Here is a 19,686-nt window from a genome sequence, read left to right on the forward strand (position 1 = left end):
CAAAACCTAGGGATCCACCTGTGGGCAAACCCACTGGTCCCTGAAGTTCCCGAGACGCGCCCCTACCGCACCTGTCTCCACCTGTGGAGCCCCAACGTCAAGCGGTGGACTCAGAGGAAGCGGGGGAAGATTTTTGATCCTGGGAACTGGCTGCTGGTGCAGCTTTTTCCTTCTTCCCTTGTCTCTGTGCAGAAAGGAAGCGCCTTTGACCCGCTTGCTTTTCTGAAGCCGAAAGGACTGTACCTGAAAATACGGTGCTTTCTTAGGCTGTGAGGAAACCTGAGGTAAAAAAAAATTCTTCCCAGCTGTTGCTGTGGATACGAGGTCCCAGAGACCATCCCCAAACAATTCCTCACCCTTATAAGGCAGAATCTCCATGTGCCTTTTATAGGCAGCATCACCTGCCCACTGCCGGGTTTCTAATACCCTCCTGGCAGAATGGACATTGCATTTATTCTGGATGCCAGCCGGCAAATATCCCTCTGTGCATCCTTTATATATAAGACGACGTCTTTAATATGCTCTATGTTAGCAAACTATTATCCCTGTCTTAGAGTATTAATATTATCTGACAGGGTATCAGACCACGCTGCAGCAGCACTATTTATGCTGAGGCAATTGCAGGTCTCAGTATATAACCTGAGTGTGTATTTACAGACTTCAGGATAGCCTCCTGTTTTTTATCAGCAGGCTCCTTCAAGGTGGCCGTATCCTAAGACGGCAGTGCCACCTTTTTTGACAAACGTGTGAGCGCCTTATCCACCCTAAGGGATATCTCCCAACGTGACCTATCCTCTGGCGGGAAAGGGTACGCCATCAGTAACTTTTTAGAAATTACCAGTTTCTTATTGGGGGAACCCACGCTACTTTACACACTTCATTCATTCATCTGATGGGGGAACAAAACACTGGCTGCTTTTTCTCCCCAAAAATAAAACCCCTTTTATGTGGTACTTGGGTTCATGTCAGAAATGCGTAACACATTTTTCATTGCCGAGATCATGTAACGGATGTTCCTAGTGGATTGTGTATATGTCTCAACCTCGTCGACACTGGAGTCAGACTCCGTGTCAACATCTGTGTCTGCCATCTGAGGTAACGGGCGCTTTTTTTTGAGCCCCTGATGGCCTTTGAGACGCCTGGGCAGGCGCGGGCTAAGAAGCCGGCTGTCCCACAGCTGTTTTACGTCATCCAGCCTTGTAAGGAGTTGACATTGTCGGTTAATACCTTCCACCTATCCATCCACTCTGGTGTCGGCCCCACAGGGGACGACATCCCATTTATCGGCCTCTGCTCCACCTCCACGTAACCTTCCTCATCCCACATGTCGACACAGCCGTACCGACACACAGTACACACACAGGGAATGCTCTGACTGAGGACAGGACCCCACAAAGTCCTTTGGGGAGACAGAGAGAGAGTATGCCAGCACACACCAGAGCGCTATATAATGCAGGGATTAACACTATAACAGAGTGATTTTTCCCCCAATAGCTGCTTGTATAAACAATATTGCGCCTAAATTTAGTGCCCCCCCTCTCTTTTTAACCCTTTGAGCCTGAAAACTACAGGGGAGAGCCTGGGGAGCTGTCTTCCAGCTGCACTGTGAAGAGAAAATGGCGCCAGTGTGCTGAGGGAGATAGCTCCGCCCCTTTTTCGCAGACTTTTCTCCCGCTTTTTTATGGATTCTGGCAGGGGTATTTATCACATATATAGCCTCTGGGGCTATATATTGTGATATATTTGCTAGCCAAGGTGTTTTTATTGCTGCTCAGGGCGCCCCCCCCCCCCAGCGCCCTGCACCCTCAGTGACCGGAGTGTGAAGTGTGTATGAGGAGCAATGGCGCACAGCTGCAGTGCTGTGCGCTACCTTGGTGAAGACTGATGTCTTCTGCCGCCGATTTTCCGGATTCTTCTTGCTTCTGGCTCTGTAAGGGGGCCGGCGGCGCGGCTCCGGGACCGAACACCAATGGCCGGTTCCATGCGGTCGATCCCTCTGGAGCTAATGGTGTCCAGTAGCCTAAGAAGCCCAAGCTACCACCAGTTAGGTAGGTTCACTTCTTCTCCCCTTAGTCCCTCGCTGCAGTGAGTCTGTTGCCAGCAGATCTCACTGTAAAATAAAAAACCTAAAATATACTTTCTTTCTAGGTGCTCAGGAGAGCCCCTAGTGTGCATCCAGCTCAGCCGGGCACAAGATTCTAACTGAGGTCTGGAGGAGGGTCTTAGTGGGAGGAGCCAGTGCACACCAGGTAGTCCTAAAGCTTTCTTTAGTTGTGCCCAGTCTCCTGCGGAGCCGCTATTCCCCATGGTCCTTACGGAGTCCCCAGCATCCACTAGGACGTCAGAGAAATGTATAGTGTGTGTGTATTAATGTATGTATGCTAAGTACATGTATAATGTGTGTGTGTATATATGCTGTATGCATGTGTACTGTGCGTGTGTGGCTGTGTGCATGTATACTATGTTTGTATGTATACTGTTAGTATGTATAGTGTGTGTGTGTGTGTGTGTGTGTGTGTGTGTGTATGATGTGTGCATGTAAACTGTGTGTGTGTACACATGTATGCTGTGTACAGTATGTGTGTATGTCTATGTACAGATGTTCTGTGTGTGTGTGTGTATATATGTATGTGTGTGTGTATGTACGTATGTATATGTGTGTATGTATATATATATATATATATATATATATATACAGGTAGAGTATCCCATATCCAAATATTCCGAAATACGGAATATTCCGAAATACGGACATTTTTGAGTGAGACTGAGAGAGTGAAACCTTTGTTTTTTGATGGCTCAATGTACACAAACTTTGTTTAATGCACAAAGTTATAAAAAATATTGGCTAAAATGACCTTCAGGCTGTGTGTATAAGGTGTATATGAAACATAAATGCATTCTGTGCTTAGACTTGGGTCCCTTCACCATGATATCTCATTATGGTATGCAATTATTCCAAAATACGGAAAAATCCCATATCCAAAATACCTCTGGTCCCAAGCATTTTGGATAAGGGATACTCAACCTGTATATACATACACACACACACACACACACACACACACACACACACACACACACACAGCTTGTGCAGTGTGCTGGCTACTCAATTACGAGCACACACACACACACACGCGCGCGCACACGGAAACCCCCCCATGAAAATCCTGCGTTTGCCACTGAGCCAGAAGCCACCAGGGCATGGACACCCCACACTGCCAGGTAACCACAGACCCCTCCCGTGCCACCTACACCCCAATGCCACCCGCACCACACACCCCAAACCCCCCTCCAGCAGCCACTGACATCCCAGACATCCCCGACCCCGACGCCTGCATAACTCACCAGCACACACTGCCCAGCCTAACCCACCGCACCGAACCCACCCGCCGCACAAGCCAGCACCTCCCACAGCCATCCGCGCCACGGACACGGTGGCCGGGCCCTGCCGCCCGCACCACGGCCGACCAGACAGCCGCAGCCCGCACCACCCCGCCCGCCCTCCACACCCCCCCAACGCCAGCTCCCGCACTGCAGCCGCGCCTGGGACCCACTGTCCCGCCAGACGCCGTCCGCACAACGGACGAAGAGATTGCAGTTACGGCGCAGCATCACCCGCGCCTGTAACTGCTGCCGCCGCCGCCATACACATCAGGAGGGAAGGGGGGTGCAGGAGAAGGCTTCATAGCCTCCCCTGTGCCTGTACAGACACCCGCTGCCTCCTCCGCACACCGAACACAACGCTGCCTACCACCTCCAGATTCCCGGACTGTACACCACAGGGCCTGGGCTGCCAGCTCCACAGGCCAGAGACGGGGGACAGCGCGCTTGCTAATGTGGCCGCTACACCAACTTCACAGGTGAGAGTGCACAGGCAGCTCCGCCTCTCTGCGTCCCCTCCCAGCCGTCCGCGTCTCTGCATCCCCTCCCTGCGTCTCTGCGTCCCCTCCCTGTCGCCTCGCGTCTCGGCGTCCCCTCCCTGCCGCCCGCTTCTCTGCGTTCCCTCCCTGTCGCCCGCGTCTCTGCGTCCCCTCCCTGCCGCCCCGCGTCTCTGCGTCCCCTCCCTGCATCTCTGCGTCCCCTCCCTGTCGCCCCGCGTCTCTGCGTTCCCTCCCTGCCGCCCCGCATCTCTGCGTTCCCTCCCTGCCACCCCGCGTCTCTGCGTTCCCTCCCTGCCGCCCCGCGTCTCTGCGTTCCCTCACTGCCGCCCCGTGTCTCTGCGTTCCCTCCCTGCCACCCCGCGTCTCTGCGTCCCTTCCGTGCCGCCCTGCATCCCCTCCCTGCCGCCCCGCGTCTCTGCGTCCCTACCCTGCCGCCCCGCGTATCTGCCTCCCCTCCCCTCCCTGCTGCCCCGCCTCTCTGCGTCCCCTCCCTGCCGCCCCACATCTCTGCGTCCCCTCCCTGGTACCCTGCGTCTCTGCGTCCCCTCCCTGCCGCCCGTGTCTCTGCGTCCCCTCCCTGCCGCCCCGCATATCTGCCTCCCCTCCCTGCCGCCTCTCTGCGTCCCCTCCCTGCCGCCTCTCTGTATCCCCTCCCTGCCACCTTGCGTCTCTGTGTCCCCGCCCCGCATCTCTGTGTCCCCTCCCCGTCTGTCTCCTCCCCGCCGCCCCGCGTCTTTGTGTCCCCTCCCCGACGTCCCGTGTCTCTGCAGGGGTTAAAGGGGCGCAGCCCCTTCCGACGGTGTGAAGAGTGCCCGTAGGGCGCGATGAAGCACCTAGTTGTATGTAATGTGCTAGATAAATGATAGCCAGAACCTGAATGGTTGCTATGGGCAACGCATCTACTTATTATTTTTTTCCTGAAGGATTAATAAATTCCCCCCAGTTGCAGCCATAAACAATATGTATAATCTAAAGTTCACACTTATCTGATATCTGACCGGTTTGTACCCAGCAATGACTTTTGTACCAGAGCTGAATGGTATTACAAAGGCTGTTTATGATGTCAGCCAGTCACATGATCAGCCAGGTCAGGTGATACATCTCTTTTGCCATTTCACCACTGAATGTATGGTGCCTGCTTACTGGGAAACCATGAATGTGCAAGACTGACGCTTAGGCTCCTGTGAATGTGCTTCAGAGGGGATGTAGTCAGGATACCGACGGACGGGATCACGGTGTCAAAATACAGACACAACTCGGGATCCTGGCATCTAAATGCTGATGCCCGAAATCCCGATCCCTCTTTCAGCCGTGTGGGGGGTGGGGGTTAGGTTTAGCCATTAGAAGGGGGGTTTGGATTTAGGGTTGGGAAGGTTAGGTTAGGTACTGGGGAGGGAGGGTTAGGGTTAGGCACTTGTCAGGGGAGGTTAGAGTTAGGCACCAAGCGGGGAGGGTTAGGTTTAGGCAACAGGGAAGGGCAGGTTAGGTTTAGGCACCCACAGAGGAGGGTTAGGGTTAGGCACCCATAGGGGAGGGTTAGACACTACCGAGGAGGGTTAGGGTTAGGCACCCACAGAGGAGGGTTGTGGTTAGGCACCCACAGGGGAGGGTTAGGGTTAGGCACCCACAGGGGAGGGTTAGGCACCACCGAGGAGGGTTAGGCACCCACTGGGGAGGGTTAGACACCACCGAGGAGGGTTAGGGTTAGGCACCCACAGGGGAGGGTTAGGCACCACCGAGGAGGGTTAGGGTTAGGCACCCACAGGGGAGGGTTAGGCACCACCGAGGAGGGTTAGGCACCCACTGGGGAGGGTTAGACACCACCGAGGAGGGTTAGGGTTAGGCACCCACAGGGGAGGGTTAGGCACCACCGAGGAGGGTTAGGGTTAGGCACCCACTGGGGAGGGTTAGACACCACCGAGGAGGGTTAGGGTTAGGCACCCACAGGGGAGGGTTAGGGTTAGGCACCCACAGGGGAGGGTTAGGTACCACCGAGGAGGATTAGGGTTAGGCACCCACTGGGGAGGGTTAGGCATCACCGAGGAGGTTTAGGCACCCACAGGGGAGGGTTAGGCACCACTGAGGAGGGTTAGGGTTAGGCACCCACTGGAGAGTGTTAGGCATCACCGAGGAGGTTTAGGCACCCACAGGGGAGGGTTAGGCACCACTGAGGAGGGTTAGGGTTAGGCACCCACAGGGGAGGGTTAGGGTTAGGCACCCACAGGGGAGGATTAGGGTTAGGCTAGGGAAAAGGTGAGGGTTAGGGGGATTAATGGGGTGCTGTCGGAAATCTGATAGACGGGATACCCCTGTCGGGATACTGACAGCCGGCATCCCGTATATCAGAAAATCATACTGAACCCTTTCCGAGTCTTCTTGTCGATTGAGACCTAAATGCCGCCGACGCGTCAGACATCCACACATACACTCTGTTGTATATATAGATGTGTGTATGTGCTTATGTCCTAATAGTATACTAGATATATTTCTAGCATTCCCAGTTCAGGTTTCCATAGCTGTTTCTGAGCAGTCTCATAGATGAATGATTACATTTCTGTCTGTACTTGTGGGATGTCAGCCCCGACAGGCAACTCTATAAATCCACAAAGCAGGAGGCCAGGACAGCTCTGGCACTGGGGCCCTGGAGAGACCGGCGAACTCGTTCTGCAGACCACCCAGCTAGTTGGAGGAGCAAATAATGGGATGACATCAACCTCAAAAGTACAAAGTCAGCCAAGATCTTCCTAGCACTTCTCTATGTAACACCTGCTTTCAATTATCAATCCTCATCCCTCGGGGGAAGTTAAAAGCCGCATGTGCAACCCCTCTACGCAGGAGGCTCCAGATTTATGCGCTGCGAACGCTGCCTTTCAGGCAACACATGGAGGAGCAAGCACGGAGGAAATCTTCCTATGATGGCTGATGATGGATGGAGATATTAAGTGACCAGCTGTCCCTGTTTCGTGGGGCTTGCTCAAGGAAAAAAAAGATTGCAACAGTCAGAAATTATTTAATTTCATGATAAAAACAGAATTACTGCGTGCGTCAGCGGGGCCGCTGGGACTGTGGGCATCCAGTGACTTATTGGAGCACCCTTACACAGTGGAGTAGTGCCTTGATGGGCACCAGGCTAACATATATCCTCACAGCCAGAGGGCAGAAGATATTTGCTATGTATGCCGGCCTTGGATAGGAGCAGGATTTACGTAGGCGGTGTGGTTGTAGCATTCTTAAATGCATCTACCTATCATTTATTGCAGGTTTCCCAGGTGTCCCTGTTTTCTCAAGGGTTACTGCTTTTCTTCTTGTAATATAATCAGTGCACACATAATAAGTCAGGGGACTGAAGGCTGCTTAGGCCCCCAGAAGCTTTAGGGGCCATGATAGTGTGAAATACAGTTTAGATGCTTTTATTTTTTTAGCACATCTGCTACCGTCAGTGTCTACAGTGGTGGTCATTCCGAGTTGATCGCTAGCTGCATTCGTTCGCTGTGCAGCGATGAGGCAAAAAAAGTCACTTCTGCGCATGCGGCGCAATGTGCACGCGCGACGTACTATTACAACGAACGATGTAGTTTCACACAGGGTCTAGAGAAGCTTTTCAGTCGCACTGCTGGCTGCAGAGTGATTGACAGGAAGTGGACGTTTCTGGGTGGCAACTGACCGTTTTCAGGGAGTGTTCGAAAAAACGCAGGTGTGCCAGGAAAACCGCAGGCGTGGCTGGGCAAACGCAGGGCGTGTTCGTGACGTCAAAACAGGAACTGAATAGCCTGAAGTCATCGCAAGCGCTGAATAGGTCTGAAGCTACTCTGAAACTGCACAAAACTTTTTTGTAGCCGCTGTGCGGCGGCATAGCGTTTGCACGGCTGCTAAAAACAGCTAGCGAGCGATCAACTCGGAATGACCCCCTATGATAGTGTGAAATACAGTTTAGATGCTTTTTATTTTTTTAGCACATCTGCCACCGTCAATGTCTACAATGTTAGGTCACTAAAAAAGAAAGAATAGTATGCCACCTTCAGTGGTCAGTGTCACTTTTTTTTGCCACCCTCCAAGTCTTATTTATGGGGTCCCTTCAAACAAGTTTTTGTCACTTGAGTGCCCTGCGTTTGTGAGTGTGGGAGAATAGGGGTTCTAGCGACCAACGGTGTTAAAAAGTGTATTTAGAAGACTTAATATAATTGAAAATAGGGACGGAGTAAAAAAATTTGTATACATTTTTTTTTGTCAATACATTTATTTTCAAGAGACATATAAAACTTTTTTTTTAAAAAGATAACTTCAACACACAGACACATACAGTATATCATAAAAGGTATGGCGTGGATTTATATGTGTGAACCTATATACTAAAAGGACTGGTAAAAAATAAAAAAGTTTTTTTATTTTTTTTAGAAATATAGAAAGGATAAAAAAAATAGAGTAAAAAAATATATTGTATATAAAAATATAGCTTATCTTAGTATGGAGGGTCATACAGGAGTGTCCAATGCGTTTTGTCAGTCTGACTTCATCATATATGAGATCATGTGGTACAGAAGCTGCCTGTTTCCTTAAAATGTCACCTTCTTACATCAGAAAGTAAAGAGTAATAATATTACTCAAAAAGAGCGCTCATACAATTTATTAAACAGATATTAAAATTAGTCCAAATAGGACACAACAATAGGAACAATAGAACAATAGATAATGAACTTATAGGTGTATATAACACGGCTAATCCTCTTTGCCCACTGTGTAATTAAGCAATCTCCAGTTCATTTTTAAGCCACCTGGCTATTGATGCGTTTCTCTGCCGTTACAATCTGGCGGTTTCCTCAAAGGGGTGATCACCCCTTCTGAGGAAACGGCGGAGAAACGCGTCAAGGACAGGGATTGACGGCATCTTCCTCCAGCCGCTGCGCTCCCCTGTTTAACTGCCGGCAGCAAACCCAGACAGCAGCATAGAAGCCGCGGCCTCCCTCCCGCACCTGACCTTAAGGATCCATTCAACACTCACCTAAACATTCACGGCCAAACAAGCCCTATGGAAAAGGAAAGAGCGCATACTCTGGAAGGCTTCTAATTGGTGAGAACGATCATATTCAAAGCGCGAGGTGGTAGTATACCGCAGGTGGATGAACTGCATTATATTCTTTTATCTTGAATTGTCTGTCTAATCAAGGATCCGCTACCAATAGCAGGTCTCTTAAAAAGGAACTGGAGCTTGTCTTAATTTACACAGCGGGGAAAGAGGAATAGCCGTGTTATATACACCTTTAAGTTCATTATCTATTGTTCTATTGTTCTTATTGTTGTGTCCTATTTGGACTAATTTTAATATCTGTTTAATAAATTGTATGAGCGCTCTTTTTGAGTAATATTATTACTCTTTATTTTACTATATATTTGTGATTCTCTATATCATTATCTGGGAGCTGCTTTTCTAGGCACTAATAATGAGGAGGATAATTTCCCTTTTTTAATTGAGTAATTTATCCTGCGCCCGAATTTAACAATCTATTCTTACATCAGGGGTTCTACCAGATAATACACAGTAAAATACAGGTTTTGGTGCAGGGCAAAACGGGAACGTCACCAATGATACATCCTGGAGCCACCATGCTCTTATGTCTCTCCAGCATTGTCCCCCTGTCTCTCTACAGCCCCCTGTTTCTATAATGCCACCCCCCGCGCGTCTGCAGCAACATCCCCCTGCTTTTCTCCTACACCATCCCTCCCCCGCCCGAATGTCTTCAGCACCATCCTTCTGTGTCTCTCCAGCACCATCCTCCTGCGTCCAGCTCATGCCTAACGTTTCTGTCCAGTGCCCCCACTGGTGTCCTTTCAGCCTGTTCCTACCTTCTTGTCTTGTGGTAGCGGCGCAACTTCATGGTGTCATGTATGCTGCACAGCAAAAGGATCACAGGAGCCACCAGGTCCTGATGAGGGTAAGGCTGGCGAGGCCCGAAAGAATAGCGCCACCCGTATGCAGGTAGCGGGGTGGACTCTCTGTGGAACTCCTCTGGTTCGGGCACTCACTGTGCAGGGTTGTGGCAGAGGCAGAACTAGTTCCACCTACCATAAGAGGTAACGGAAGACAGTTCCACTCCAGCCCAGTGCCCTTGTCCCTGAATGTGATTTTCAGTACATCCCTGCGGTACAGAATTTATTGCCGTGAACAGCGACGTCACCCCTCCGAGGGTGGTGACCCCTAAATGCCGCCTCCTTAGTGCCAGGAGCCGAGTGCTGCACTATGACATTACATTCTGCACTCGGCTCCTGTCACAATGTGGGAGCCGGCATTTCATTACATCGGGTGTCATAGACCACAGTGAGGACAATGCCCACTATAACATCATTCGTCTCCTGATATACTCTGTGCTGCTGGTGGACCCTACTCCTTCCACTATATAACTCCTAGTCTGTGGCTTCCTGCTGACTCCATTCCCCTCCTCCCATCATGTCACTGTCCCTGTCACATGTAGCCCTGTCCAAACTGACACATCACTCAGGGCCAGATTATAGGTGGGGCGGACGGGGCGGTCACCCAGGGACCTAGACCCGGCCCACTCTCACTCTCTCTGGCTAGCTCCAAATAGTATTGTGGAAAGTGATGGGTGATGTTTATCTTATGAGACGGAGACAACTTTGGCTCCAACTCTACAGTGAGTGGGCATGACTGACTATTGAAGCCCCACCCCCTCATGGACATAATGCAGCAATTTGTGGATGTGTGGGAAGGGATGTGGCCTAATGCAATAAAGTGCCCACCACCAGCAGAATCCTTATGCTATTACAGGTAGTGTCTCTCTCTCCCGCTTACTCCTCCTCCCTCTCTCCCTGACAACCTATCTCTCTCACACTCACTCCCTCTCTCTCCCTGACACTGTATATCTCTCCCGCTCACTCCTCCTCCCTCTCTCCCTGACAACCTCTCTCTCTCACACTCGCTCCCTCTCTCTCCCTGACACTGTATATCTCTCCCGCTCACTCCTCCTCCCTCTCTCCCTGACAACCTCTCTCTCTCACACTCGCTCCCTCTCTCTCCCTGACACTGTATATCTCTCCTGCTTGCTCCTCCTCCCTCACTCTTTCTCCCTGGCACCCTCTATCTCTCTTCTGCTTGCTCCCCGCCCCCCTGTCTCTCCCTGACACCCTCTCTCTCTGGCTCCTTTTCTCTCAACCGCTCTTTCTCCCTGATACCCTCTCTTTCTCACTCCTCCTTTCTCTCTCTCCTTGACAACCTATCTCTCTCCCGCTCACTCCCCCTCCCTCTCTCTGACACTGTATATCACCTTTAAGAAAGCTGCGGCTTTCAGCAGCGAAACGCGTCAGTAACTGCACATTGCACCCCACGGATTAGACTCAAAATCATTGGGGTTTCCAGACCAGCCACCCTCCCATCACAGGCTTCACCATCTTCACAGACTGGTTATTATCAGCTAACCAAAAGGACCAGTAGCACAACCTGACCGTATTACATCTTGAGTAATCTCTGCTCCTAAGGGACTGCTGCCCAGGAGACCTATCCTCTAACGGTGGACACTGGTAAATATATTACAGTACGGTGGACACTCGTAAATATATTACAGTACGGTGGACGCTGGTAAATATATTCCTATTTGGATTCGCTGACTCAAACTGAAATACCAGCCTTTGAAAAGACTTTGGAGCCTATCTGTACAGGAATGGATACTCTGTTACATATATAATCAGCCGTCATTGTATGCTGCTTCCAACCTATGGTGCATATGCTTTTTGTATATCTATTGAATGTGAATGCCAATTATGCTTTTTAATGCTTTATATTAAAAGTTTTTTTCATATTTGATCCTGCTCCTCCAACTATATAACTCCTAGTCTGTGGCTTCCTGCTGCCTCCGTTCCCCTCCTCACATCATGTCACTGCCCCTGTCACATGCAGCCCTGTCCTCACTGACACATCACTCAGGGCCAGATTATAGGTTCCATCCTAATTTTTAACCACAAGCGCCGCCATCCTTTTCTTGTGTTTTCTTGTTGTTGTGGGTGTGACAACCCATTTTACGGTGGCTGCTTATTGAAACAACCCACAGTGAGCACCTAGGTGGTAGTTAATACCTCTCTCTACCTGTCTCTATCTCTCCCTGACACCTTCTCTCTCTCCCACTCACTCCCCCTTCCTCTCTCATTCTATATATCTCTGACACCCTCTCTCTCTTGCTCCTCTCTCTCTTTCTCTCCCCCCCCCCTTGCTCATGTCTTTGTCGCTCCCTCTCTCTCACTCTCCCTGACACACTCGCTCTCTTTCTTGCTCCCTTCTTTATCGCTCTCTAATTGACACCCTCCCTCGCCTCTTTCTTGCTCCCTCTTTCCCTGACACCCTCTCTCTTGCTGCTCTCTTTGTCCCTCCCTCATACCTGCTCTCTCTTTCCTTGTCACTCCTCTCTCTCTCTCTCTCCCTGACACCCTCTCTCTCCTCTCTCCCTGATACCTTTTCTCTCCTCTCTGTCTCTCCCTGACTCTCTCTTTCTCACTGACACCCTCTATATATCTCTCTCACTGACACCCTCTCTTTCTTGCTCCCCTCTCTCTCTCCCTGACACCCTCACTTTCTCTTTCCCTGACACTCTCTCTTTCTTGCTGCCCTCTCTATCTCTCCCTGGCACCCCACTCTCTCTTTCCCGCTCCCCCTCTCTCTTTCGCCCCCTCTTTCTCTTTCCCTGACACCCCCTCTCTCTTGCTCCTCTCTCTTTCTCTCCCTCTGTGTGTGTGTGTCTCTCTCCCTGACACCCTCTCTCTCTTTCTCGCTCCTCTCTATCTCTCCCTGACACCCTCTCTCTCTCTCTCTCTCTCTCCCTGACATCTTTTCTGTCTCTCTCTCAATCCCCTCATTATCTCTCCTCCCCTAAGGGGCATAGTAGCATCAGCTTTGCTAAAACAAAAAGAGGCAGGGAGGTAACAAAATTCTTTATGGAGGCAGAGGAAAAAGGCCACAGAATATCTCTCCCTCTTTCTCCTCTATCTTCTCTGCTCACTCCCCTCATTCTCTCTCTCCCTGACACACCCTCCCTCTCTTGCTCCCACTCTCCCTGACATCCCCTCTCTTTCTTTGTCACTCCACTCTCTATCTTTCTCTCCCTGACATCCTCTCTTTCTTTCTCACTCCACTCTCTATCTTTCTCTCCCTGACATCCTCTCTTTGTTTGTCACTCCCCTCTCTATCTCCCTGACACCCTCTCTTTGTCTCTCGCTCCCCCCTCTCTCTCTCTTCACCATTGCTTTCTATCTCCCTGACACCTTTCTCTTTCTCACTCCCCTCTCTCTGTCGCGCACTTCCCCCTTTCTCTCGCTCTCACTCCCTGGCACCCTCTCTTTCTCTTTGTCTCTCTTTCTTACTCATCTCTCCCTCTTCCTGACACCTTTTCTTGCTTTTTCTCCCTGTCATCCTCTTTGTCTCTCTCTCAATTTCCTAAGGGGCATAGTACCATCAGATTTGCTAAAACAAAAAGAGGCAAGGGGAAGAGAGGCCCAAATTCTTTATGGAGGCAAGTAGAAAAGAGGCAATGAAATCCTATATGGAGGTATGGAAATAGAGGCCACAAACTCCTATATAGAGAGGCATAGGAATAGAGGCCATGAAATCCTACATAGAGGCATGGGAATAGAGGCCATGAAATCCTATATAGAGGCATGGGAATAGAGGCCATGAAATTCTATATAGAGGCATGGAAATAGAGGCCATGAAATCCTTATAGAGGCATGGGAATAGAGTTCATGAAATCCTATGTAGAGGCATAGTAAAAGAGGCCATGAAATCCTATATAGAGGCATGGGAATAGAGGCCATGAAATCCTATATAGAGGCATGGGAATAGAGGCCATGAAATCCTATATAGAGGCATGGAAATAGAGGCCATGAAATCCTATATAGAGGCATGGGAATAGAGGCCATGAAATCCTATATAGAGGCATGGAAATAGAGGCCATGAAATCCTATATAGAGGCATGGGAATAGAGTTCATGAAATCCTATATAGAGGCATAGTAATAGAGGCCATGAAATCCTATATAGAGGCATGGGAATAGAGGCCATGAAATCCTATATAGAGGCATCGGAATAGAGGCCATGAAATCCTATATAGAGGCATGGGGATATATATCTAAAGGAAAGCGTGGGAAATAATGTGTCTTAATACTTTTATAGAAGGAACACTTCAGGTGCAGAATTGCGTCCTTGCTGTAAATTGCGCAGTTTATGATCACCGACCATCTCGCTGATGTCACAACTCTGTACTTTCCCTCTCCTCTGCCAGGTTCTGAGAATGAAGTCACTCAAGTCAATCGTTGCCTGGACGCCGCCAAAGCCTGCAACGTGGACGCCACCTGCCAAAAGCTACGGACAGAGTACGTTGCCCTGTGTATACGTACCATGACACGGACTGACTCCTGCAACCGCTCCAAGTGCCACAAGGCCTTGAGAAAGTTTTTTGACCGCGTGCCACCTGAGTACACCAACGAACTGCTCTTCTGCCCGTGCGAGGACATGGCTTGTGCAGAACGGAGGCGACAAACCATTGTGCCAGCTTGCTCGTATGAATCGAAAGAGAAGCCCAACTGCCTCAGCCCGCTGGACACTTGCAAGGGTGATATCATTTGCAGGTACCTGTACCGTACTACCTTTACGGTGTTTATGTTGTTTCTTCATACATCCTGTCACTCCATGATGTGGTAATCTGGTCCTCAACCAAGGGTCCTGCCCCATTACAATGCAACAGATAGAAATAAGCCTCTAACAGGTACTAGAAGCAATTCTGGTTGAAGGGATCCTGCAGGCCTTGGAGGTAAGATACTGCATTTAGGAACACGCTTGGCAAAGAGGACATGGTTTAATCATGGCACTTGTTCCCTGTGACTGGAATGAAAGGTTATTCATCGCTCAGACACATTGGAGGAATCCATTGTGTGTACTGTAAATGCTGGAAACCAGTGGCCTCATTATAGAACAAAGTGCCTGGCTCTTAGTGGATTCATTGGCTGCATTTTCAAAATGGCCGGTTTCACTGTGTGCCATTAATAAATTTACATTAATACCCTTATACAGCCCCGGTAATGATACAGCAGCCAGACAGATGTGCAGGAGCTGGTTTATTAAAATATAATTATCATTATAATTATTATACACAGCATTTGACATTTTGCAGAGGGTGAAGCAGCCGCCTTGGGCGCAGTCAGTTGCTGAATTATGTTGCCATCGCCCCCGCACCTCCATCCGAAAGCCTCTGCTTGTCAGTCAAACAGAGGCATTCAAATCCCTGTGATGCAATCGCAGGTCCTGTTCTGCACATGCCATTACCCCCTCCGGCCCCCTAACCCTCCCTTTCTGTAGTCTAAACCTAGACAGCCTCACCCTAACCCTCCCTGGTGGCGCCCAAACCTAACCCCCCTTCCCGCAGCCTAAACCTTACTCTCACTCCCCCGGAGCCTAACCCTTCCTGAAGGATGCCTAAACTTAACACCCCCACCTCCCCGCAGCCTATACCTCTATACCTGACCCCATTGGGGCACAGCCTAACCCTCCCCTGTAGCCTAAACTTAACCTCCAACCCCCCCACGGCTTACCTCTCCAGCATGGCGGTGTGTGCTCATTCGGGATCCTGGCACCGAGCTGGAGACGTTCCGACTGTCGGGGATCCTGACCGGATCCCCTTTAGACTGGTGAAAGAAACCAAAGCACCATGTAGCTCCCACAAGCCAGGGAGTACATACAAACGCTTCACAGATAGGGTCCCTGCCATAATCACAACCCATGACGCCAGCACTGTGCCATCAGGGTACCGTAGTCGGATTCACACATCCTGTAATAATGTACCTTCTGCCTAAGAATGCCGCAGAAACATATATATCCGTATCTACTCTGGCACCTCATAGTAAAGCCAAACCTGCTACTACACATCTTCAGGCTCTTGTGCTTATTCATGGCATTGCGTTTTGTATAGACGACGCTCATATTTATCTACTTTGTGCACACATAGCTTTACATCCTGATTGCGATGTTCTCAACTACCTTTGGAAAATCAGTCCGTGCCTATTAGAGTATGGGCGCGGATTGATGGATCGATACTGTTCAGGTCAACAGACAATAGGTCAACACCACATGGGTACAAAGGGTCGACAGTGGTAAAGGTCGACAGGAAAATGGATGACACACGAATGGTCGACGCGTGGTTTTGGGCCAAATCTTGTCTTCTTAATGTTATGTGACCATCATCAGTACAAACGTATACCCTCGCTTGCCACAGGTTACTATTCCCAATAGATGTCCATGTGGACAGTAAATCAAGCAAACAAGAAAAAATGTGGAGACTCCTATCACTGGATACCTACTGTAGATGTATAAGGACATTTCCTTCAACTTTTTGATTTTGATTTTTGATTTTGTACACAAACACTGAACCACTTTTGTGTGCTGGTAATTAAAATAGGATAACAAAAAAAGTGAGGTGAAAACACAGAACAAAATAAAATAGAATCAAAATTTGGATTATCTGTGCGCCCTAAACATAAGACAGGCCTCCTGCGGCTCTGCAGAAGACACAGAACTGCGTCGGCAGTGCTGCTGCGTCGGCAGTGCTGCGGCTTTTAGCTCTGCAGCAACTAGCCACAAGTGCCTAACTCTGCTGGAGAGAAACATTATGGTTTTAATTATAGGTTAGCACCTGCCATTTAATAATCTCCTGGGGATTTTAAAGGTCTTTGAGTTAAAGCCCAATAAAACGCCGGCGTGCGTTTAGAGTGGCAACGACCATGAGTGATTGTGTGACAAGCACTAAAGGCAGCAAGTCAATACACATTGTGGAACGTCATAGATCTTCTGACAGTAGGTGTGAGGAGACTGGAGAGGACTAATGGTGTAATCTGTCTTTATCTCCTACGTCCATGATCAGCATGGGGAAACTCCTGTAAGTGAGGGACGGCACAGTTCACCTGACGCATGTAGATGTTCAGGAAGTTAGGGCTGATAGTGAATAAGGGTTTGAAACTATTCCTGGAGTCTAAATAGGACACTAAGGGGGAGATGTATCAGAGCCTGGAGAGTGATCAAGTGGAGAGAGGTAAAGTACCAGTCAATTAGCTCCTGTTATATTTTACATGCTGTGTTTGAAAAATGTCAGCAGCTGATTGGTTGGTACTTTATCTCTCTCTCTCTCCAGACATTATCTGTCTTCAAGTTTTGATGACCCTCCACCTTACTATTAGGTTTCATTTTTTCCACTCAATAAAGCTCCCTCCCTCTAAGAAGTCTACAGTGCACCTGGAAAGTATTCAAAGCGCTTCACTTTTTCCACATTTTGTTATGTTACAGCCTTATTTCAAAATTAAATAAATTAATCTTTCCCTCAAAAGTCTACACACAATACCCCATAATGACAACGTGAAAAAGGTTTTTGTTTTTTTTATATTTTTGCAAATTTATTAAAATAAAAAAACTAAGAAATTACATGTACATAAGTATTCACAGCCTTTGCTCAATACTTTGTTGATGCACCTTTGGCAGCAGTTACAGCCTCAAGTCTTTTTGAATATGATGCCACAAGCTTGGCACACCTATCTTTGGGCAGTTTCACCCATTCCTGTTTGCAGCACCTCTCAAGCTCCATCAGGTTGGATGGGAAGCGTCGGTGCACAGCCATTTTCAGATCTCTCCAGAGATGTTCAATCGGATTCAAGTCTGGGCTCTGGCTGGGCCACTCAAGGACATTCACAGAGTTGTCCTGAAGCTACTCCTTTGATATCTTGGCTGTGTGCTTATGGTCGTTGTCCTGCTGAAAGATGACCCGTCACCCCAGTCTGAGGTCAAGAGCGCTGTGGAGCAGGTTTTCATCCAGGATGTCTCTGTACATTGCTGCATTCATCTTTCCCTCTATCCTGACTAGTCTCCCAGTTCCTGCCGCTGAAAAACATCCCCACAGCATGATGCTGCCACCACCATGCTTCACTGTAGGGATGGTATTGGCCTGGTGATGAGTGGTGCCTGGTTTCCTCCAAACATGACGCCTGGCATTCACGCCAAAGAGTTCATTCTTTGTCTCATCAGACCACAGTATTTTGTTACTCATGGTCTGAGAGTCCTTCAGGTGCATTTTGGCAAACTCCAGGTGGGCTGCTATGTGCTTTTTACTAAGGAGCGTCTTCCGTCTGGCCACTCTACCAAACAGGCCTGATTGGTGGATTGCTGCAGAGATGGTTGTCCTTCTGGAAGGTTCTCCTCTCTCCACAGAGGAATGCTGTAGCTCTGACAGATTGACCATCGGGTTCTTGGTCACCTCCCTGACTAGGGCCCTTCTCCCCCCGATCGCTCAGTTTAGACAGCCGGCCAGCTCTAGGTAGAGACCTGGTGGTTTCGAACTTCTTACATTTACGGATGATGGAGGCCACTGTGCTCATTGGGACCTTCAGAGCAGCAGATATTTTTCTGTACCCTTCTCCAGATTTGTGCCTTAAAACAATCCTGTCTCAGAGGTCTACAGACAATTCCTTTGACTTCATGCTTGGTTTGTGCTCAGACATGCACTGTCAAGTGTGGGACCTTATACTGTATAGACAGGTGTGTGCCTTACCAAATCATGCCCAATCAACTGAATTTACCACAGGTGGAGTCAAATTAAGCTGTAGGAACATCTCAAGGATGATCAGTGGAAACAGGATGTACCTGAGCTCAATTTTAAACTTCATGGCAAGGGCTGTGAATATTTACGTACATGTGATTTCTTAGATTTTTATCTAATATATAAAAATGAAAAATTTGTCCTTCTGTCCTTTTGTCTTTCTATACAAATCCACAGTTTACAAGCGAAAATCGTGAAATTTTACATAAGAGCGTAGTAAGACACGGTGGAGGCAACTAAAACAATTTGAAATCCCTAGCACCCCTAGTGGGGCAGACAGCAGCACAGAGTATATCAGGAGACAGCATAACTCCGGAATTGCTGGAGCAATGTACTCAAAAATTGGTACACATATGTCTTACAATCTGGGAACAAACACTGTGGGGGGAAGACACACCTAGCACCCCTAGGGGTGAGGCAGCAGAACTGAGTATTTCAGCAGACAGCATAACTCTGGAATGCCTGCAGCAATTTACAACAAACTTGGTACACATATGACTTACACTCTGGAAACAAACACTGTGGGGGTCAGACACCCCTAGCACCCCTATGGGTGGGACAGCAGCACAGAGTATGTCAGCAGACAGCAAAACTGTGATGGCCTGGAGCAATTTACACCAAACTTGGTACACATCTGACTTATAATCTGGGAACAAACTCTGTGGGGGTTAGACACCCCTAGTCCCCCTAGGGGTGGGACAGCAGCACAGAGTATTTCAGGAGACAGCATAACTTCCAAATGCCTGGACCAATTTACAACAAACTTGGTACACATATGATTTACAAGCTGGGAACAAACACTGTGGGGGTAACACACCACTAGCACCCCTAGGGGTGAGGCAGCAGCACAGAGTATATCAGGACATGCATGATATGTCAGTGATGACAGGGCTGCATGTGACAGGGCCAGTGACATGATGTGAGGAGGGGAATGGAGGTAGCAAAAACCCACACACTGAGAGTTATATAGTGGAAGTAACATGGTCCCCCAGCAGCACAGAGTATATCAGGAGATGCATAATGTGCTGCGCTATATTAAAACTGTAAAAAACTTGATAATTTCACAGGGGCACTGACATGATGTGAGGAAGGGAATGAAGGCAGCAGGAAGCCACAGACTGAGAGTTGTATAGTGGGAAGAGCAGGGTCCCTTGGGGGGCCCAAAAAGGGGTCC

The 19,686-nt window shown here is 49.0% G+C and overlaps 1 protein-coding gene across 1 annotated transcript in view; it reads left to right on the forward strand.

The window, feature by feature from the left end:
* The window catches only part of GFRA4 (GDNF family receptor alpha 4), a 729,620-nt gene that overhangs the window by 643,333 nt on the left and 66,601 nt on the right, over positions 1–19,686 (forward strand). The window contains exon 5 of the mRNA XM_063925339.1: positions 14,160–14,505. Coding sequence (XP_063781409.1) covers positions 14,160–14,505 — 346 coding nt within the window. The remainder of the gene's footprint in view (positions 1–14,159; positions 14,506–19,686) is intronic.

Source organism: Pseudophryne corroboree, chromosome 1, assembly GCF_028390025.1.
Source record: "Pseudophryne corroboree isolate aPseCor3 chromosome 1, aPseCor3.hap2, whole genome shotgun sequence".
NCBI classification, from domain to species: domain Eukaryota; kingdom Metazoa; phylum Chordata; class Amphibia; order Anura; family Myobatrachidae; genus Pseudophryne; species Pseudophryne corroboree.